The sequence below is a fragment of the Chelonia mydas genome, chromosome 12 (genome assembly GCF_015237465.2).
Source record: "Chelonia mydas isolate rCheMyd1 chromosome 12, rCheMyd1.pri.v2, whole genome shotgun sequence".
Classification (NCBI taxonomy): Eukaryota; Metazoa; Chordata; order Testudines; family Cheloniidae; genus Chelonia; species Chelonia mydas.
Genome location: NC_051252.2, coordinates 7,785,491 through 7,808,641, shown reverse-complemented (window position 1 = coordinate 7,808,641; position 23,151 = coordinate 7,785,491). Strand labels below are relative to the sequence as shown.

General features: G+C 43.6%; 1 protein-coding gene across 5 annotated transcripts in view; it reads left to right on the top strand.

Moving 5' to 3' along the window:
- Positions 1 to 23,151, top strand: part of NUP93 (nucleoporin 93) — a 122,648-nt gene that overhangs the window by 81,690 nt on the left and 17,807 nt on the right. For all 5 annotated transcript variants that reach the window (XM_037877557.2, XM_043525981.1, XM_043525979.1 and 2 more), the window contains 5 exons: positions 8,960 to 9,034; positions 11,560 to 11,649; positions 14,378 to 14,517; positions 17,416 to 17,548; positions 19,977 to 20,134. In XM_037877557.2, coding sequence (XP_037733485.1) covers positions 8,960 to 9,034; positions 11,560 to 11,649; positions 14,378 to 14,517; positions 17,416 to 17,548; positions 19,977 to 20,134 — 596 coding nt within the window. The remainder of the gene's footprint in view (positions 1 to 8,959; positions 9,035 to 11,559; positions 11,650 to 14,377; positions 14,518 to 17,415; positions 17,549 to 19,976; positions 20,135 to 23,151) is intronic.

Here is a 23,151-nt window from a genome sequence, read left to right as displayed (position 1 = left end):
CAGGTCCTTTCACAACCCCAAGTGGTCCCTCTGCCTGGATGTCGTAATCAACATCCTCCAGAGGTGGGGATTTCTCCAGATAGAGTTGTTCGTAACATGGCTCAACAGGAAGTGTCAGCAGTTCTGTTCCTTCCCGAATTACAGCCCACGTTTGCTCACAGACGCTTTTCTCCTCCCTTGGAAAAGGGCACCTGCTTTATGCATTCCCGCCCTTCCTGCTCATACACAAGCTCCTGCTGAAGGTCAGAAGAGAGGGAGCATCAATCATCTTGATAGCACCAGCATGGCCACATTAACACAGGTTCACCACACTTCTAGACCTGTCAGTGGACACACCTATAACACAGCCCCTGGTCCCGGACTTGATCACGCAGGACCACGGCTGCCTCCAGCATCTCAACCTACAGTGTCTCTACCTCACAGCATGGAAACTCTATAGCTAAACCCCTTGGCGCTTGCTTGTTCAAACTCCGTTAGGGAAGTTCCCCTTGGCAGCAGAAAACCATCCACTCAAGCCACTTATCTGGCTAAGTGGAAGAGATTCTCAATCTGGTTTCTGCAAAAAGACACTCTGTCATTACAGTAATTGATTCCCATTATCCTGGACTATTTACTACACCTGAAACAGCAAGGCCTGGCAGTGTTGTCAATAAAGGTGCACATGGCCGCTCTCTTGGCTTTCCATCCCGGTTCTGCTAGCCGGTCAGTATTCGCTAACCCCGTGGTTGGCTGCTTCCTCAAAGGACTAGATTGGCTGTATCCCAAGGAAAGATAGCTGATCCCGCCATGGGATTTCAACCTGGTGCTCTCAAGGCTGATGGGCCCTCCTTTTGAGCCCCTAGGAACTTGCTCTCTCCTCTGTGTTTCCTGGAAAGTGGCATTCTTAGTGGCCATAACTTCTGCCAGGAGGGTGTCTGAGCTTAAGGCCTTAATGTCCGAGTCCCCTTATACTCATTTTTTACAAGGACAAGGTACAGTTGTGGCAATATCCGGCCTCCTCCTCCTCCCCCCCCCCCCCCCCCCCCCCCCCGGTAGTTTCTCAGTTCCACGTGAATCAGGACATTTTTCTTTCAGTGTTCTTCCCTAAGCCACATGCTAGTAACCAGGAATGGATGCTCCACTTCCTGGATGTCAGATGAGTGTTAACTTTTTATATTGAAAGTACGAAGCCATTTTGAAAGTTGACACAGCTCTTCATTGCAGTTGCTGAGCAGATGAGGGGGCTCCCAGTGTCATCCCAAAGGATCTTGTCACGGATCATGGCTTGTATCAGGGAGTGCTATGACCTAGCAAAGATACCTGCCCCAGCATTGACAGTGCACTCCACAAGGGCGCAGGCTTCCTTAGCAGTGTTCCTGGTGCAGGTTCCCATTCAGGACATCTGCAGGGCAGCAAGGTGGTCATCAGTCCACACCTTTACATCTCACTACATCATTACTCAGCAGGCTAGAGAAGATGCAGCATTTGGCAGAGCGGTGCTGCAGTCTGCAACTTGGTGAACTCTGACCCCTCCTCCTGGGAACTGCTTGGGAGTCACCTACTTGGAATCGACGTGAGCAAGCATTGGAAGAAGAAAAAACGGTTACCTACCTTTCAAAACTGTTGTTCTTCGAGATGTATTGCTCATGTCCATTCCAAGACCTGCCTACCTACCCTCTGTTGGAGTACTCTGGTAAGAAGGAATTGAGGAGGTGGCGGGTCGGCAGGGACCTATATACACTGCCATGAAGTGTGACTCCAAGGGGCTCCACAGCCGACCCAACCGGTACTGCCAGGGGAAAAACCTTCTGACTGTGCATGCGGCATACACACACCTACTTGGAATGGACATAAGCAACACATCTCAAAGAACAACAGTTACGAAAGGTAGGTAATCATTTTTTCCATCACATTGGCTCAGTCACAAAAATTCCATGGAACAACTTGATTTAAAAAGAATTCAGAGGTCTACCTAGAATTCAGATCTGAAGTGGCACTAAACCTGCTCCTGCAGCTCTTCTAGTAGGAAGTGAAAGGTGGGATGTGGGAATGCAAAAAGAGGGGAAACAATAATTTGTAAACTCCTGGAATTCTTTTTATGCATTCCTGAAAGGTGGAGACAATGGATATTTAAAGAATGGACTGTCGCTCTAGCAGTTCTCATCTCTGGCAGATTGTTAATAAAAATGATTTTCAAAACCATAAAGGTTATGAGGAAATTAAACTGGAGGAAAGAAAAATAGACACACATGTTTTAAAAAAAAAATCCTATAACAATTGTTTGCTAGTTTGACGTGCATTTTAAATTCAAATGTTAACTTGTGCATTTCAGCCTGTCAGTCATACAGCCTTGTAGAGTAGCAGCCACATATATGCTCAGTGCTGCAAAATGATAGTGGAGGAGAGAGAAATCAGGTTCAGAGATGAAAGCCTCGATCTTTATATTTGTGGCATTGAGGCATTGACTGAAAAGTGACATTGTCACAATGAACCCACCCACCCCCAGCTTGTGTTAGCAGTTGAGATCTCTTCAGTGAATAATGACAGAGTCCATAATTTAGCATTTCTTTAAATAGTTCTGCAATTTATCTGGCACATCATAGGGAGAGACGGCAAAGCACCATTTCTGCCTTCACCTCTGTTTCCCAGGAAACCTGCTTTAACAGCTTCTTTGTTCTTCAGAACAAAGCCTTTGTCATTATTTAGGTGGGTTTAAAGGAATATGTATCAGATGATTTGGCACGGGAAGAAGCATACAAACACTTCCAAATATCGGGATCCACTAGGAATGATCATTAAAGATTTTTAAAATGTGAGTTTATTGGTATATAATGTGTTTTTTAAACACGTCTTTTTAGTTTGAGGAAATTATTAGTCTTAGTACTTAAATTCACCAGTCTTTAATTATTTATAATTTCATGGGCATGTTTTTCATGTTCTAAATATCTCCGTATTTTAAATAATTCTCCACTGCACTGTTGCCAAGAAATGAAAACAGCAAATAAATCTGTATCTACTATTCTGCATAATGTAGCTAAAAATGATGACCCAAATTTGACTCAGTATTGTTTGAGCCAAGGGGTTGTAAAACACCAATGTTCTGAGCTTCTGATAAGTTTCTGGGTGGAATTGCTGGTTCTGGGACTCTATTAACTGAGAGACAGCTTCTCTCCCTTTGCTATACTAGTGACCTTGTATTTAGTTATTTCGATTTAAGTACAAGAATGCACCTGTCCAAAGCTTAGACTCTTCCCAATTTACAGTCACAATCCATGCAGGATGATATACCCAGCAATGTAACAGAGCCGGATAGGTGCCAGAGAAATCAAAACTCAACAAAAATTATATAAGCTTAACCAGCCCTCAAGTCAACGCAGAAAAATATACCCCAGTCGTTCGATAAGGCTCCTGCAAATAGCCATTGCCATGTGTCCGGAAGGTCAATAGATTTGGGCCATTTTAGGCTAAAGTTGGGGAGACAAGGAGCCCTTGTCAAGAACATCTTGCCAACAGTTCCCTCTCATCTATACCCAGGGGCATCCAGTTTAAAAATTACTACTGACAGCAGCTGTGGCATGAACGCGAACACGAACACACACAGTCTCTGATATGCAGAACCCAGGCCATTTAAGGACATGGGTACTGCCATGCTGGACCATAGCAGAATTCATCTAATCCAGTGTACTGTAGTTGACAGAGGCAATACCAGATGCTTCAGAGGAAGATGCAAGAAAACCCTAAATGGTAATTATGGAATATCCTGCCCATAGGTGAAAAGTGGTTCCTAGAGATTTGGATAGGTGCCAGAGAATCAAAACCAATCAATCAATCAGCTAAATCTCATTTTCAAGTCGCTGCTGACATAATCAATGATTCCAGCACAAACACACTGGGAAGTAAACCAAAAAAGCCATGTTAACGTAAATCCTTGTTAAAATCAGAGGGGGGAATAAGTATTTTGTCAAATACAAAGAGACAAAATTGGGAGGGAAAGATTTTAAAAAATATATTTTCAAGTATCTACTTGACACTACTTTAATAGTAGCAGGTAATAAACTTGGCAGTGTGATTTTAAGTCTTATGATTTTTTCTATGTGAAATATTGATTTTAAACAAATGTAGGAAAGACAATAACAAAATATAATAATGTCCAATTTATGAGAGGAGAGTTCAATAGAGATCCCTCATGAACGCAGAAAAAATGAGTAGCTCTGTCTAGTTTCAGATGCTGAATAAAAGTGTTATTTAATGGAAGATGGATATTATACTGCAATTAATCGCAGTAAGTGCTACCAAAGCATAACAAACTTCAACAGATCTGAAGATAGCTTGACTGGACTAAACAAGAATTGAAAAGAAAACCCATCCTGGAGCTGACTGTTCAAACAAAGACTGTTTAAAGTTACAGACGTGCTTAGACAGGCAGTCATGGCAAACTGCGCCCTTCCAGTAATGGATATAACATGTCATTAAGCAATGTCTTTAGGTGATCTGATCTACACACAAGAGTGTTAACATTCTGGATAGGTTACAAATAGGGAAAATAAGACATTTGACAATATTGATAAGGTGAAGCCCAATGGATAATGGTTGGGTCCAGCCAGCTGTACCTGGCTTTACCATTAAAATGCTTATTTTAAAAACTATCCAACCCCACATGCTCTTTATCAGAATAAGCAACTAATTCCAATTTAGAGGCCATATAGGTGGACATGTGTTTTTAGTTTATAAGTACATAATATAATTAATTATCTATAATGGAATACTGTCCAAAGGATAACTGGCATTAAAAAAAGACTCCTCCTACCAAAACAAAAGGAGATGTTAACAAACATATTTTGAATTGGAGGGAATTATATTTTGCTTGGTAAAGTCCAAACACCTGCTCTGTCTTGATCAAGTATGTTCTGTTGGAAATAGCTTCTTTCCTGCCTCATACTGAGAATGAGGGACGATCAGTAAGTTATCTCAAGTGCCTATACACAAATGCAAGAAGCCTGGGAAACAAGCAGGGAGAACTGGAAATCCTCGCACAGTCAAAGAATTATGATGTGATTGGAATAACGGAGACTTGGTGGGATAAGTCACATGACTGGAGTACTGTCATGGATGGATCTAAACTGTTCAGGAAGGACAGGCAGGGCAGAAAAGGTGGGGGAGTTGCATTGTATGTAAGAGAGCAGTATGACTGCTCAGACCTCTGCTAGGAAACTGCAGAAAAACGTGAGAGTCTCTGGATTAAGTTGAGAAGTGTGAGCAACAAGAGTGATGTCATGGTGGGAGTCTGCTATAGACCACCGGACCAGGGGGATGAGATGGATGAGGCTTTCTTCCGGCAACTAATGGAAGTTACTAGATCACAGGCCCTAGTTCTCATGGGAGACTTCAATCACCCTGATATCTGCTGGGAGAGCAATACAGCGGTGCACAGACAATCCAGGAAGTTTTCAGAAAGTGTAGGGGACAATTTCCTGGTGCAAGTGCTGGAGGAACCAACTAGGGGCAGAGCTCTTCTTGACCTGCTGCTCACAAACCGGGAAGAATTAGTAGGGGAAGCAAAAGTGGATGGGAACCTGGGAGGCAGTGACCATGAGATGGTCGAGTTCAGGATCCTGACACAAGGAAGAAAGGAGAGCAGCAGAATATGGACCCTGGACTTCAGAAAAGCAGACTTTGACTCCCTCAGGGAACTGATGGGCAGGATCCCCTGGGAGAATAATGTGAGGAGGAAAGGAATCCAAGAGAGCTGGCTGTATTGAGGTAACGAGGACAAACCATCCCGATGTGTCGAAAGAATAGTAAATATGGCAGGCGACCAGCTTGGCTTAACAGTGAAATCCTTGCTGATCTTAAACACAAAAAAGAAGCTTACAACAAGTGGAAGATTGGACAAATGACCAGGGAAGAGTAAAAAAAATATTGCTCGGGCATGCAGGAGTGAAATCAGGAAGGCCAAATCACACCTGGAGTTGCAGCTAGCAAGAGATGTTAAGAGTAACAAGAAGGGTTTCTTCAGGTATGTTAGCAACAAGAAGAAAGTCAAGGAAAGTGTGGGCCCTTTACTGAATGAGGGATGGAACTTAGTGACAGAGGATGTGGAAAAAGCTAATGTACTCAATGCTTTTTTTGCCTCTGTCTTCACGAACAAGGTCAGCTCCCAGACTACTGCACTGGGCAGCACAGCATGGGGAGGAGGTGACCAGCCTCCTGTGGAGAAGCAAGTGGTTAGGGACTATTTAGAAAAGCTGGACGAGCACAAGTCCATGGGGCCGGATGCTTTGCATCCGAGAGTGCTAAAGGAGTTGGCGGATGTGATTGCAGAGCCATTGGCCATTATCTTTGAAAACTCATGGCGATCAGGGGAGGTCCCGGACGACTGGAAAAAGGCTAATGTAGTGCCCATCTTTAAAAAAGGGAGGAAGGAGGATCCTGGGAACTACAGGCCAGTCAGCCTCACCTCAGTCCCTGGAAAAATCATGGAGCAGGTCCTCGAAATCAATTCTGAAGCACTTAAAGGGGAGGAAAGTGATCAGGAACAGTCAGCATGGATCCACCAAAGACAAGTCATGCCTGACTAATCTAATTGCCTTCTATGACGAGATAACTGGCTCTGTGGATGAGGGGAAAGCAGTGGATATGTTGTTTCTTGACTTTAGCAAAGCTTTTGACACAGTCTCCTACAGTATTCTTGCCAGCAAGTTAAAGAAATATGGGCTGGATGAATGGACTATAAGGTGGATAGAAAGCTGGCTAGATTGTTGGGCTCAACGGGTAGTGATCAATGGCTTCATGTCTAGTTGGCAGCCGGTATCAAGCGGAGTGCCCCAAGGGTTGGTCCTGGAGCCGGTTTTGTTCAATATCTTCATTAATGATCTGAAGGATGGCGTGGATTGCACCCTCAGCAAGTTTGCAGATGACACTAAACTGGGAGGAGAGGTAGATATGCTGGAGGGTAGGGATAGGATACAGAGGGCTCTCGACAAATTAGAGGATTGGGCCAAAAGAAATCTGATGAGGTTCAACAAGGACAAGTGCAGAGTCCTGCACTTAGGACGGAAGAATCCCATGCACCGCTACAGACTAGGGACCGAATGGCTCAGCAGCAGTTCTGCAGAAAAGGACCTAGGGGTGACAGTGGACGAGAAGCTGGATATGAGTCAACAGTGTGCCCTTGTTGCCAAGAAGGCCAATGGCATTTTGGGCTGTATAAGTAGGGGCATAGCGAGCAGATCGAGGGACGTGATCGTTCCCCTCTATTCGACATTGGTGAGGCCTCATCTGGAGTACTGTGTCCAGTTTTGGGCCCCACATTACAAGAAGGATGTGGAAAAAATTGGAAGATGTCCAGTGGAGGGCAACAAAAATGATTAGGGGACTGGAACGCATGATTTATGAGGAGAGGCTGAGGAAACTGGGATTGTTTTGTCTGCGGAAGAGAAGAATGAGGGGGGATTTGATAGGTGCTTTCAACTACCTGAAAGGGGGTTCCAAAGAGGATGGATCTAGACTGTTCTCAATGGTAGCAGATGACAGAACGAGGACTAATGGTCTCAAGTTGCAGTGGGGGACGTTTAGGTTGGCTATTAGGAAAAACTTTTTCGCTAGGAGGGTGGGGAAGCACTGGAATGTGTTCCCTAGGGAGGTGGTGGAATCTCCTTCCTTAGAAGCTTTTAAGGTCACGCTTGACAAAGCCCTGGCTAGGATGATTTAGTTGGGAATTGGTCCTGCTTTGAGCAGGGGGTTGGAGTAGATGACCTCCTGAGGTCCCTTCCAACCCTGAGATTCTATGATTCTATGAGTAGCAGTGAGCACTCACATTTAGCCACATCTGTACAGACAAACGGGCCCGCAATTTTTGGTGGCCATTTGACAGTGCAGCCTTATCGCACCACAGTAGCATGGATTTAGTTTATTCCACCTTTAAGAGAAGAACAGAATCTTAACATAGAAAAATTGTGGTGAGCTATCCCCCCACTACCAAGCCAGCATGTCTCAAGTCTGGGTCACCTTTCTGGATGAGAAAATGATTTATTCTCCAGGTCCAATCACTCACTGACCTCTCTCTGCTAAGGTTGCCAACAATGGGGGGCCAGCGTTGGTAGGTAGTGCAATATTCTTATTCCTTTGTGAGTCTCAATACATTTCAGTGCGGCAAAATAGGAACATAAGAATTGCCACATAGGCTGGAGAAAGTGGTCCTTCAGGTTCAATGTCTTGTCTCTGACTGAAGTCAATATCAAATGCTTCACAGGAAGGTATGCAGCATTGTAATAAACAATACTTCAGTAACCATAAGCAGACAAATAATTATAAAATGCCTTCTGAGGGTTTCAGAGTAGCAGCCATGTTAGTCTGTATCCGCAAAAAGAACAGGAGTACTTGTGGCACCTTAGAGACTAACAAATTTATTTGAGCATAAGCTTTTGTGAGCTACAGCTCACTCCATCAGATGGGGAGCATAAGCTTTTGTGAGCTAAAGCTCACTTCATCGGATGCATCCAATGAAGTGAGTTGTAGCTCACGAAAGCTTATGCTCAAATAAATTTGTTAGTCTCTAAGGTGCCACAAGTCCTCCTGGTCTTTCTTCTGAGGGTGTTTCTTCCTAATCCGAAAAAGCGAAAAGTGAATGGTTGGTTTGTGTGCTGAGTCAGGAAGGCTTCTGCCCTTTTATACATTTAGCATTAAGTGTAGATGGTACTAAGCTTACAATAGAGTAGTTCAGTGATGGTGAGTGTGGATTTCTACATGTGAAGAGTTCAGCAATAGGTTGCTGTGTTTTGCCTCTTGAGTATGTCTGGCCACAAGCAGTTTTGCCTTCCCTGTCTTGTGAATAGGTAAGAGGGGGAAACAAAGAGGGTGGAGTGGTTTGACCTGTTTGATGTGGTGCACCACAAAGAGGCTGAACTAAAAATGCATGCGAAAGAGCTGCTATATTTGAACAACAGACTCCTTAATCCCTGCCATATTTCTTGTTCAACAGCCCAGTTGCATCAGTGAGTTGGGTCCTCCAGGTCGCAGCTCTTTGGATAGCATGGAGATGGCCTATGCCCGACAAGTGAGTATGCTGAAAGGGGATAACAAATCATTGCCAATGCGCCTTAGCCACGACAGACATGGGAGAACCCCCGAGTGAGTGAAAAGAGGTACATCAGGACAGGGATGACCGCACCTGGCCGGGATGAAAATGCAGTTAAGAAAAGACAAGAAACTTAGCCTGGCTTTTTCTCAGAAATGTGCTTCTCTATCTACTGCACAATTTGCATCTAAAGGTGATGCTGATGCCATGTGTAATTACCCAGATCACTCATGGTTATATAGTAAATGGAAACTTTTTTATCCTTTGTTATGTGAGACTTTTCAAACTCATGTTAAAATGTAAAAGTATTCAAACCAATACTCTACATTCTCGCAGTTTTTCAGATTTCAGAGGCACCCTTGGTGATTGGGGAGGTGGCAGTGGGGAAAGAGACTTAAATATTCATTATGGCAGTTGTCAAGTTATATCCAGTTTTAACTGGGTCACTTATGAGGAACTGCAGAACAACAGGGCTGAATTAGATGGCTGCATTGGAACTGATCTGAAAAATTTCAGGAGAAGATATTAAATCTGTTCATAACCATAAGCAATTATGTTTTTGGTTTCTTTGGTTTTGGCTTTTTGGTTTTTTATTCAAAGACTAAGGTTCTGATTACCAGTAATATTGGAAGCAAAATAAAAGACAGGGACTTGATTTTCAGAATTGCATGTGCAAAACTGTGCACCCAGTTCCTTGCACTGAATTACCAGGATTACATGCGTAAATCAGGTATTTGTGCAGACAGATGGCTAGTTACACATCTGTTTTGCCATTTCTATATGCAGTCATGGTAACTGTGTACAAAATTAGTTACACATTGATAAACATGTTTTTTAAAATTGGGGCTGAAATACCTTTATTCCCTTAGCATCGGTTCTGATTCTGTTCTATTTGTTGTTAATCCATAATGAATTTGTTGGCTCCCATCTGCACTGTAGAACTACTGTGCTAAAGCCCCCATACAATAGGGTTCAAACCATGGTTTTAGATTACAGGAAGATCATTCCTCATTTTTCTGGAATAGATTTAGTTTACTGTAATAGCTCATGAATATAGGAATACGTCTAAATTCAGTAAATAAGACACTATCAGATCCCCTACTGCAAAAACGGAGGGTCTGAGTTTCAAAGGTCCTAGCACCTTCAGCTGCTGTGGATTTCAGTGGAAGTTTAGGGTGCTCAGCACCTCTAAAAATCAGGTTATTGTTATATACTGTCTCAGCATGGTATCAGTACCTATTTAATAAAACTACAGTGAAGCTCTTTTTAATACGGGATAAAATAATTGTTCCATGCAGCAGCCCAGAACCATTCACAGGAGCACAGTGAAGTTTAGTTTCAACGACTGCCTGGTAATGGAATAGTTCAGAGGCCAAGCCCACTGCTGTAGTGGTAGAGGAACGCATTACCATCATTGGGGACAGTCTGGATCCTGAGTACAGTTTCTTGCATCTATGCTAGGAATGCTGAGGAGACAATAGTATATCCAGGTGCTAGAGAGTAGGGGGGAGCCTTTTATCAGCCTCCAACTCTCCCTTCCAGGTAAATGCCTGGAAAGTTTTCAGAGGTAGCTCTAATTATCCCTTTTACCTGGAAGGGAAGGTTTCTGGGCTGGGAATGAGGGAAAATGTAGAAAAGAAGTAGCTAAAATAAGATCAAGATTTTTAAAAATGGGCATTATGCTCCTAAATCATTATTCAGGCACCTAAACAAGTGGGCTGAAGTCACCTCTGAAAATGGATGTGCCCAAATGAGGGTTTAGGAGCAATTTTTGAAAATCTTCACCTAGCTTCTAATACTCAAATAACTGAACTGTAATGAACAATTGACCTGTTCAATGCATATATTTCTCTCTCTGCAAATTACAGTTCTCAAGTCTTAAAAATTCCAAGAAGAGAGGGCAATGTTAGAGCAGCTTGCTCAGTGTTTGGTGGAGTTCACTCTGCAGGGCAGATAATCTCTTGCAGGACTGGAGGAATTTTAAGGCCCTGGGATGGATCTGAAAGGAGTACTTTTTCTCTTGCAACACAGCTTCATTTAACAAGTTTCTGCTGTACAGGTTGCTCTGGGTTGGGGTTTATAAACACTGCTACCACTAAGGGACTTAATATTATGGTTTCCAGAATTCTTTTCCTGTCTCTTCGACAGAAATGGGAGTGGTGTACAGTGAACCGTCACTCTGACAGTCATATATCTGCCAGCACTTTTCCCTCCTACGTTGCAATTAGTCTAACAGAGCAACCAGTGCAAAGCTCTGCCATGCAGAACAACTGAATAACTGTATTGTTCCTGACATTCAAGCAGCTCTGGGGCTGTGGTAGTTTTGTGGGGGTGCATTTCATGTTGTTGCCCATCCCTCCGCTTGTGTCCTGGGTAGAAGGCAGCTGATGTGGGAAGAAAACTAGCTGGAGACCTTGAAGCCTGTTTCAAATTCTGCTGCTGTAGCAGGGTGGAGGAAAGAACCATATGCATTGTGAAACTTGCTTACTTTTGATATGTTTCAGATTTATATTTATAATGAGAAGATAGTGAACGGACATGTGCAGCCTAACCTGGTAGACTTTTGTGTTGCTGTTGCTGAACAGGATGATAAGGTAATGCCAATCAGTTAACATAGGGAGATGTCCTTAATCTGTTTTCAGCTGTGATTAGCAGCCTGCTGACATTTACAAAAATGTACTGATATCACAAGACAAAATTGCATTGCTTTACAGAAGATAACGAGCCAGGAATGCAGTCTTCTTCAGTACAGCAGGGCCCATGTGGTAAACTCTGGGACTGAAATTCTATTTACAGCGAGGTAGAAAAAAATGCCCTGTTGTTTCATTGCTTTGTGATCCCTAGAAACAAGTACTTCACTTTAAATGGATCCTGTTGTGTCTTGCTTTAAAAACAGGCCCCCCGATAATCCACATGTGCCATTGTGTACATGTGCTTTCAAAGAGTTCCTGAATGAAGGGGCTCATCTTCAGATCTGTATTATGGAGAATGTAGGTTGGTCTCCAATAATAATACTGGTTCCTGTTTAAACCCAAGCACCAACTAAATAGCCTTGCAGTGGCTTTAAGTCAACATTAAATCTGCTTTTCCTATTTCACTCCCTCAGCGGGATTGCTGTGATAGCAGACTTGTCGAAATATACTGTGCTGTGAACTTTAATTCGTCAAGTCTCAGCTTTGTTCCGGATTGTGCCACCTATCTGGGAAATCCCTTCACCTTCTTGCTGGCCCATGGCAGTCGCTAAAGGTGCTATTGCAAAATAACACTGCTTTTGGACTTGCTGCTGTTTTTGCTTTTTTTCTTTTTTTCCTCCACAATATTTCATATTACAGTAACACCCCACAGTTCCCATAAGCACCAGGGATGCGTTGTGCTAGGCACGCTCCAAATGCACAGCTGGACATAGTCGCTGAGCCAGAGATCTTCATTGTATGATTTAGTATTTCTAACCTTTTCCTGAATATTGCAGCTCTTTTGTATTCTTTTTCTGGACTTATCGATTATTTTATTTTCATGTAAGTTATCCTTTTTTTAAAAAAAAATCCTTGAAGAAATTACCAGTTGGATAGGCATCTTGCAGGTGATAAAAGAGCCTGATTCTGCTCTCAGTTACATTGGTGTAAGTCAGGAATGACTCCAATGCAGTGGAAAAGCCATGTAGATGAGATCAGAGTCTCGCTCAGAGAGCTTTCAGATGAAAGAATAGCAGGGAGGGGCTTTTATCAAGAAGAGTAAAAAAAAAAAAAAAAAAAAAAAAAAGTATAAAGCTGTTTTTACTGTTGTTATCCATACATCAGTGTCCTTCACACAACTGTTTTCGATGAGGTGGGTATAATCTTAAAGCAGAAGGGTTGTAAGGAGAGAGATTGAATGCGTATGTGACTCACGCTTGGGGGAAGAAAGGAAGTTCTAGATGAGTACAAGTGATAGTGACTACTTATAACACTCCCCGGTTTTCCTCCAAAACAAACGCACAGACTATGGAGAGCTGTGGGAAGAGAACAGGGAAATGACTCATATTGGAAGGTAAAGCCAGTGCAGAGGTTGCCAAACCAGGTGTCCAAAATTTCTTGGCCATCTAACAAACCTAAATGACTTTGAATGTACACCTGTACTTGAGATCTTAACAGACTCTGAGGGCTTTGAGCAATTCTGTATTCATTTTAACAGAGACAACTCAGAGTTTCAGTGCTTGTCACATAGAAGCATCGTGGGTGAAATTCCGACCTCATTGGAGTCGATGGCAAAACTCCCATTGATTTCAGCGTGGTCAGGATTTCATCTCATGTGTCTTACTATTTTAGTAGAGGAGGACTGGTCCTGTGTGTAGTGATAACTTAATCTGCATGAAGATGTAGGCCAAGGCCCCAGGGTCTCCACATTTTTTGTAATGTGGACCACATCTGAACAGACAGAGAGAGTCTTGTGGATACATCCCCTCCTGTTTGTGATTCCATAACTTCCCAGGGCAACTACAGCAAGTGTTTATCCGGAAACTACAGCTAGGAAAGTATTTGTTTAGAGCAGGGGTGGCCAACCTGGGGCTCCGGAGCCACATGGGGCTCTTCAGAAGTTAATATGCGGCTCCTTGTATAGGCGCCGACTCCGGGGCTGGAGCTACAGGCGCCAACTTTCCAATGTGCTGGGGGGTGCTCACTGCTCAACGCCTGGCTCTGTCCCAGGCCCAACCCACACTCCACCCCTTCCCCTTCGTCTGCCGCGCCCTTGCTCCTCCTCCTCCCCCCAGCCTCCTGCACGCCACAACAACTGATCATGGCGGGCGGGAAGTGCAGGCATGGAGGGTTAGGTGCTGATCGACGGTGCTGCTGGCTGATGGGGCGGGAGAGCTGAAGAGGGGCTGCTGACGTGTTACTGTGGCTCTTTGGCAATGCACACTGGTAAATTCTGGCTCCTTCTCAGGCTCTGGTTGGCCACCCCTGGTTTAGAGTGATATAATGACTTGAAGCAAGGAAGCAGACCCATCACCAAGCCCCCAACCAGCTGTCTGAAAGCCATAGTCCGTCATCTGTGGACCACAGTCAGGCAAAATCTTTGCAGGCAAATGCTCCTTCAGAGGGGGGTGATGCAGAGAAGGTTGGGAACATCATTATCAGCCTAACTCTGGCGTGCGTCCTGTCACCTGGACTCATTCTGTCAGGCAGACAGAGATGGCTTACTCTGATGTGTGCTTCTAATGTCTTCGTTATAAGTCTTGACTAGCTGTAACTTATCCTTTTTTATGTAAAACGATCATACTGCTCAGACTGGGTAAATCCCTAATGGCTGTAATAACCACTGTTGTTTGAACGGATTCATTTCTAGAATATCTCTGATATGTGGGCCATGGTTAAACTAATGACAGAGGTATTGCTGGTTCCTGCAAGCGATGCGTTGAAAGTCCGGACCAACATGGAGGTGCGCATGGAGTTTGTAAGGCAGGCTCTGCGGTACCTAGAACAAAGGTAAGGCAAACATAATGGACAAAAGCATCCTTAATTACATACAGCAACAACTTTCCTGTGGCTCCACTGGTATTCTCTAAATAGATACATGCACGCACTGAAGGTTAGTGAATAAATCAGAAGAACCTAATTCCCCATCAGAGAGCAGCCACTGGGGTAGAGAACTATTCCAGTTTTGAAAAAATTCTTGAGTCCATTGGGAGACTGTTTTGAAGACGCAACCACTCTTTATTATTCCTTCCCTGTCACTCTTTAAGTACTTGCCGAGGTGACAAACAGGTGCTGGACATAATATGACTAATTGAAATAGATAAATTATCCCTGCCTACAAAAAAAAATAGTCTCCCTCTTCCTCATTCCCTTCGGGATGCTAATGACGTGGAGATACTAGAAACTAGGGCTGGGTGAAAGTGGTGAGCATGCTTTGCTGAAAAGTTGTGTAAATACAGTTCTCCTTCCTTTTCATGCAGTGACCCTGAATATTTTGCTTTTTTTTGGTGAAATTGCAGGAGACTGCAGTTGGAACGTATGACAAGGGCGGAGGGGGTGGAATGCTTTCATAACTCCGTGCTTGTCAGACTGCAAAAGGAGCTAAATGTGGCCTGTTTTTTGTTGTGTGTTTGCAATAGAAGTCCTGCAAAATTTAAGTTTGTCATGAACAAACCCACTAATGCGTTTGTTCCTAATGATTATGAAGCCTGTTGTTTTCCCCCCTGCCTCTCCAAGTTACTATATGAAAACACCGATAAATCAATAGCCAACGTTCTGTCAGTTTGCTTGTAGGGAAGAGGGCCATAGAGAGTATGATGGAATTTAGGCCAGACACAGATCATCAGTCCCAGCAAATATCAGCAAGAGCTGGGGCACAAACTGTCAGAGCTTGAACAAGGTGTGTGCACGGTTACGTGCATAGAACAACTGCAGCAGCAGGTAGGGTGCCCACAAAGTTAGGATTCAATGCAAGATTCCACTGACTGTGTGTTGAGCATTACAAAATCTGAACTGTTCATTGCATGAGTAGTCACAGAGCTGACTATGAGAGTGTCCTTCGTTCCAACAGCTGCCATCATGACATTAGCTGGAAAGTATGATCGTAGAGAGCAAACAATAGATATAACCTTCTCCAGTTTTGTGTAGGGGTTGCTAAGGCACTGGGGCCTGATACAGTACCTTGGGGTGAGGTGTTTTCCCCTCCCATCATGGCCTCCTTCTGACCACTAACAGTTGGTAGCCATGCCTCATCAGTACGCTGTCGCTCATTATCACTCATGGGCTTCATGGCAGCATGCCCATCTGTTTCCAGATGAATTGACCCATCAGAAGAATCCTCTGCTGCAAATTCTTCAGCATTAGCAATGCACAACAGGCCAATTTGGGTCTTAACCCAATTTGCTGAGTATCCAGCTTGGTAAATGATCACAACCACATTTTTTTCTTGCATGGTTTTTGAAATGAGGCCTTTCCGGCTTACTATTTTTAAAGCCCAACTAACATGCTTCGCAGCATTAATTTTTATTTGCCATGAATTGGCCTACTGGCAAAGCAGACCCTTATGAGAGTGAACTTTCCCTACTGGAGTCGTCACGCCCTATCACCCCTTCAGGTATGCCTTGGGTAAATTGAAGTCACTCACAGCTGGCCTTTTGTCAGGTCATTTACAGCAGACATCTGTGGTCTTAAACCCTGAGGAACACATACTTAACTCAACCAGAACTCTAGAGTTCTGATACTGTACTAAATTTAGCATAGCTTTTCACACATGCAGTTCAGTCTCACGTATTAATCTTCTAGCCTAGTTTTCTGTAGTGTGCACACTAGGTAGAAGGCTGTTGAATTTCATTAGTTCATTACTGGCTGAAGGAAAAAGCAGGAGCTCATTTGTCCCAGCCATCCATATAGTGTTGCTACAGTTTTTTTAATTCATATTCCGGCCCGTTCCTTGTAGTTTCAGTACATGGAGAGTTTTTTATTAGCTTGCCTCGGTGAATTACTTTCACTTATAGATAGTGTTCTCAAATCCACTTTCTGTATGTAGAGATTTTGCATCTAAATTCTCTTTTTCCCCTGTGGTTCCCTTACGGTAAGCCAGTGTCTCTGAAGTTTATCATTAAGGCCCTACTTAATTCGCAGTATTGTGCAAATTGCAGATCTCGCAATATTAAGCTTCCATCGCAGTTTTTATTTTAATTAGCTTGCTTTGCACAGTCCACAATTTTGCATACATTTTGGGGTTTGCAACACACACTTTTCCCCGCAGGAGTCCACTGGAACCTCATTTATCTGAGCTGACAATGGCGGGGCTCCGGCTGTCAGTTCCACGCATTAGTGGCTGTAATATAGTTGCAGCAAAATGTCTGGTTATCAAAAAAAAAAAAAAAAAAAAAAACATAACGTAGTACTTGAGTGTTTATATTGTTCCAGCAAATATTTCTTAAACTAATAGGTTTTCTCTGGCTTTTCCAAAATACCGCAATTAATAAAGGTCCATTATTACTTTTCCACAATTTTTTCACGTCTTGTCTGCAACTCACAATTATTTGACAAGCGTCCCGCAATTCAAGTAGGGTCTTATTGATCGTTTCTCCATCGCAGACATGGAGAGAGCATGCATGTGGCATTTTAAATGTCATTTTGTCCTTGTTAGCATCGTTAGATGGAAATGTTTTTTGCTAGCATGAGAGTTGAGCTGTAGTGCACTGTGAACGTACAATTTCTCAAATGATTTCCACGTACAAACACCTACATGAAGGAACATAACTCCATGGATCATGTTGCCCCCACGATAGTGTTTGCACTTCATAGTAATTCACTCAAAGATAGATGGTTCTTTTGAACAGGAAAAGTCATGGGCTTTTTGCAGGGCTTGTATTTTACTTTTACTAAAATGCTTTCTTACAGTTACAAGGATTATACTTTGGTGACAGTATTTGGAAACTTGCACCAGGCTCGATTGGGTGGAGTACCTGGGACCTACCAACTAGTCTGCAGTTTCCTTAATATCAAACTCCCAGCACCTGTCCCCGGTCTCCAGGTATGTGCAGTACCGTTACTGATACAGCCAATGTGCTATTGCACACTTCTTCACACTAGTGTAGGCAATAGGCCAATGCAACCCCCTGATGATTTTATTTTATTTAGATTCCAGTAGGCAGTGCTCTCTTTCCTTCCCCCCACCCTTGAATAACCGTAACGGTTCATTGGTAAAATGGAGTATAGTAGATGGAAATCACTTGACTGTTTAGAAACAGTTACAAAATGGTGATTTTCTATATTTAAGCCTTAGAATTATGCATGTTAGAATTTTCTCTTAAAAGAGCATTGAGATATATTCAACTGTTTAAGATAGAAAAATCATACAGCTGTCGTTTTTAAAGGGCTAAATTTAAACATCTAAAAAGCAGCTTTCTATTTGCTGCTGCAGATTGCAGGTGCAAGTAATTTTGGGCATGACTTTGCACCCATAATGCTATGCAGGCACCAGTTGCTGCCATTGAGATGTCTAACTACTGAAGCACAGGCAGAAATCAAGTGTTCAGCAATCGAACCCAAACCAGCTCCGCCCGCCCATCCCCGTCAGCGCAAAGTTGTGCCAACCGTTACGTGAACCACAAAATTGTAGGTGCAAATAGGGAGGATGAAAGATTTGCGAATAGAGACAATTAGAAACAAAATAGTTGAAATTCAGCTCCTCCTTTGCTGACTTGCCGAGACCCATGTTTAATGGGTTTTTTCCCTTGGTAACAGCATCACGAATACTTTATGGCCTAATCCAGACAAAGCCCTTTGTAACAACTTCCATTGACTTAATTGGGCTTTGGATAAGCCCCTGAATGGAGAGCAGAAAATGTAATTCCCTCTTCTGTTATCAGTGCTAGAGAATAGCCTCAATTTTTGCAACTGGAACTTGGTTTTTTGCAGCTGACAAGTTTCTGAGATCACCTTTTAAATAAAATCTGAATAACTGACAATAATTGGAAAGGTTTCAGAGTAGCAGCCATGTTTGTCTGCAAAAAGAAAAGGAGTGCTTGTTAGTCTCTAAGGTGCCAAAAGTACTCCTTTTTTAATAATTGGAAAGGGGGATCTCTTTACAGAATTACCTCCTATTGAAGTAATAGTCCGTGAACCCTTTCTTATACTTACGGCTTCCATACGTTAAAGCTTTGTATCTGTTTGAAGTTGGAATTCATTCTGGCGTTTTTGTTTTGTCCCTGCCCGTAGCTGGGTGTATCTTCTCCCCAGCCATGTCCCCTTCTGAGCAAGGAGAATGAACCTCAGTGCTCCAAATAATCCAGTAGAAGTAAAAGAATATGGCTAGTGGGTGATTCGTCGGTGCTCAGATAGAGACTCATGATGGCTGCTAGCAGCATGAAATCATTTATAGGTATATGGATGAACAAATAGCTTAGCACTTCACTTATTATAGTCAATAAAAATATTTATTCTTTCCATCACCAAGCCCTTCAGCGCTTTTGTGCCTGTTCTCTTAACCGAATCACAGGGGCTCAAGGATGTGGTGATCTTAACTGCGGCGTATTTCTGTAGAAAGGTACAAAAAAAGCAGTTCAATGGAGCATTTGAACCTGCTGTTCTGTACCTACTGGCTCGCTACTGTGCAGTGGGAAGATTCTGAATGGCTCTCTTTCCTGTGAGAGAGAGACGGTGGGTGAGGTAACGTCTTTTGTTGGACCAGCTTCTGTTGGTGAGAGAGACAAGCTTGGTCCAATAAAAGATACGACCTCACCCGCCTTGTCTTTCTAATACCCTGGGGCTGACACGGCTCTAATAATTCTGTTTCCTGTTGGAAGATAGATGAGGCCTGGCCAGTTCCAGGCCTAGAAGTGCCAAAATAAATAGTGAGCAAAGAGATAGATCTGTATCCAGAACACTGTTACTGACTCTAATCCCACTCCTGTTCCCTTCCTGTTGATTCCCTCTGTCACTGTGATGTCATGCAGCTGGAAGGCATAAAGAATCCCTTCCTTCACAGCCCTGGAGAGTGCACACAGGAATGTGCTAACAGTGGACTGCCCAATCGTCCTCTTATGCTCGTCCCATTGGGACTAAGCATGTCACTACTTATGCGAGTGGGTGCCACAGACCTGGCTGGTTTATGCTTTTTCCCAGCAAAGTGATGAGGTCAGCTCATGTAGATGCTACTAGTATGATTGGAGAGCTCTCATCCAGAGGGGAAAATGCGGGGGAAAGGGAACTAAAAGCAGGATATTCTTTCATATCCACAGACACGCACAGCTTCCCCAGAACTTAAATCAAGTGGGCCTGATCCTGCATTTTTGTTACACAAATGGAATTCTGCCTGAAGTCAATGGAGAACTGAGTATGAGGGAGAACTTGAGTATTTTGCTGAAACAAAATGTACTAGGTGGTTGGCGCGTATAAAGAAAAATAAATCAAAGTATTGTGCAAGCTGTTCTGCTTTAAAAGTCTTCCTTTGTTTCCAGGATGGGGAGGTGGAAGGCCATCCCGTTTGGGCATTGATTTACTATTGCATGCGCTGTGGAGATTTAATCGCCGCTATGCACGTGGTGAATCGGGCGCAGCATCAGCTGGGCGAGTTTAAAACCTGGTTCCAGGAGTATATGCACAGTAAAGATAAAAGGTATTGTGACCTGGGAAAAATCTATGTGCCGTGAAAAATCGCTATGGAATAAGGTTAATGCTTTGGGAGGAAAATGAAACCCTGAGGTCTCTTCTTGTGAAAATGGCTGGCTAATATGTGCATTGCCTATTTAATTTACACATAAGTTTTCACATTTTTAATTCATGGCTTTGAAGTCTAGAAACCTCCACCGAGAGAGAGAGAGATTGGAAAACATGCAGGAATTTACACTTCCAAACTAATTTACTAGTGTTAGCTTCAATTTTTTAATGTATGATCCATTTCCTAGATCAGGGTAGGATATTGGACTTGATAGATCAAAGATCTGATCTGCTATCTTAAACCCTGTATTTTACTCGTTGCTGTGACTGTTTTCACACGACTAGCCATGCAGCAAAGGAAACTGGTATTTTTTACAGGATGAACTGGGCCTTGTTAAGGGATTCAAGCCTCAGCTCTGACTGTGCCTGTTCTCCCTCTCGTATACCCCCTCCCTCATCACTTCGCAGAGTGCAGGTGACTCAGAGCTAGTCCTGCTGGAATCTGTGAGAACTAATCTGTTCTCCGTGAGCCCAGAAGAGCTGGTAAGAGTGACCCTGTGTTGGGCTGCCGTCCAGGACCTGGGGAATCGAGAGCATGGGGAAACCAGGCAGAGGTCAGCATCACCGCTGGGACTTGAGCCCCTTAGGGTCTGTCTACACTGCAACTAGACACCCACAGGTGGGCCGTGCCAGCCGACTTGGGCTTGCAGGGCTGGGGCTGCGGGGCTGTTTCATTGCAGTGTAGACTTCTGGGGTTGGGCTGGAGTCTGGGCTCTAGGACCCTCCCACCTTGCAGGGTTCCAGCCAGAGCCCGAACGTCTACACCACAATTTCATAGCCCCATGAGCCCAAGTTAGCTGGCCCGGGCCAGCTGTGGGTCTCTTATTGCAGTGTAGACATAGCCTCTGTATCTCACTCCCCCTTGTGACAGAATTATTAAGACAAATTAAGGCCCCAGTCCTGCAAATGCATTGAGCCCAATGGGACTAGTTGTGTGTGTAAAATTACTCAAGTGCATACGTTCTTGCCGGATCAAGGTCTAAAAGAATAAATATGAAAAATGCTACAACTGCCATTAGTCAAGTTTTCTATTTGTTTCTTGCCGAATGTAGATTGATTCATAGACTAACCTGAGTCTCATAAAGTCTGAAACAGTGCACGTTATAGCATTACTGTTCCAGAAACCTTGGTGACGACTCTATCATTGTTTCTATTACAAACATTTTAATATTATATGTTAGGTTTGATTTTTTCTGACTTTATTACAGCTATAAAAATGTGCTCTGGCTACAGACTTGACAAATGAGAGCGCATTTCATTTTCATTGCTTTGACTCTGTTAGGTTTTTCTCCAAGGAAAACACGTCCTAGAACACATTGTGGTAATATTTAATGATAAAGATGAAACAGTGCCCCCATAAAGGGCTCGATACAACAAATTCTTACTTGCTTGACTAATGTTTACTCATCCAAGTATTCCCATTGACCTGTGTGACTGATGATTGCTTAAGTGAGAAAGGTGATGTAGCCTCAGGCCCAAATAGTTGATACCCACGTTACGCAATATAAACACATTCTTAAAACTGCTCCTTCTAATTTTCCATTTTGGTGTTTTTTCAAAAGTCTTTCCATTCATTTAATGTGTGTGTGTGTATGTATATGTGTGTGTTAGCTAATTTAAAGGGGAGAAAAGTGCTTTTTACATGTTATGTAAGTGACATTAGTATTACTAGGGCTGCAGGTTTCTGTTCATAGAATATCAGGGTTGAAAGGGACCTCAGGAGGTCATCTAGTCCAGCCCCCTGCTCAAAGCAGGACCAATCCCCAATTTTTGCCTCAGATCCCTAAGTGGCCCCCTCAAGGATTGAACTCACAACCCTTGCTATGGTGGTGAAAGTCAGATACTATGACTTCTCTGTTGCCGTAACTTCTGCATGGGAATGCTCTGTGTGGGTCATCCCACTGGCCCTGCCCTCACGCCGCAGAGTTGGCTTCTGTGTCCTGTTGTCTCCCCACTCTGGGTGTTGCAAGCTGCTGTATGGGGTCACAGCACCGCTCAGGTTTGGCCCTGCCACCCCTCTGTCATGACTGCTGGGAGTGGTGGAAGGCACCTGGGCGAAATTTGAGTGAGTGGCATTGCGGCCTGGTGCACTCCCTCAAATTTGGCCTGGCTGCCCCTCCATCATGACGGAAGGGTGGCCGGGGCAAACCTGAGCGGCGCTGCAACCCTGTGCGCCAGGTCACAGCACCCGGAACGGGAAGCCAGGCACAGCCCAAAGGTGACTGTGAGGGAGGGCTAACTCTCCAGTGCCCCCCTCCCCTCATTGGGCCATTACCAGGCCAGGATTAGGGTTGCAGAGTCAGCGTGGAGGGGCTGCTACGGTTGGTCAGTGTCCCCGCGGTGTGGCTAGGAGGCGGCAGTTGCAGAAGAGGGTGACGCTGGATTGCGAGGATTTTGAAGAGGTATAATTGAATTTTGTTTGTCCGGGCATTTTTTTTATCAAAACTCACAGAGCAGTCACTAAACTTTTACTAAATTTACCGTGACCACTCCATGATTTTTCACCATGACAAATCTGCAGCTCTAATGCTTATTTATTTGCAATCATAAGTGGTAAGCGCAAGGATTGCCTTGCAATGTGTGGTTTCAGAGTAGCAGCCGTGTTAGTCTGTATTCGCAAAAAGAAAAGGAGGACTTGTGGCACCGTAGAGGCTAACCAATTTATTTGAGCATAAGCTTTCGTGAGCTACAGCTCACTTCATCGGATGAAGTGAGCTGTAGCTCATGAAAGCTTATGCTCAAATAAATTAGTTAGTCTCTAAGATGCCACAAGTCCTCCTTTTCTTCTTACAATGTGTGTTTCCCAAACAGATATTTACTTGCGTTTCACTCGTCCCTGTGAACCTGTACCCTGCACGTGTTCATCTGTTTCAAAGTGTTCTAACAGGGAGAAGGTTGGAATTTGTAGGTGTTCCA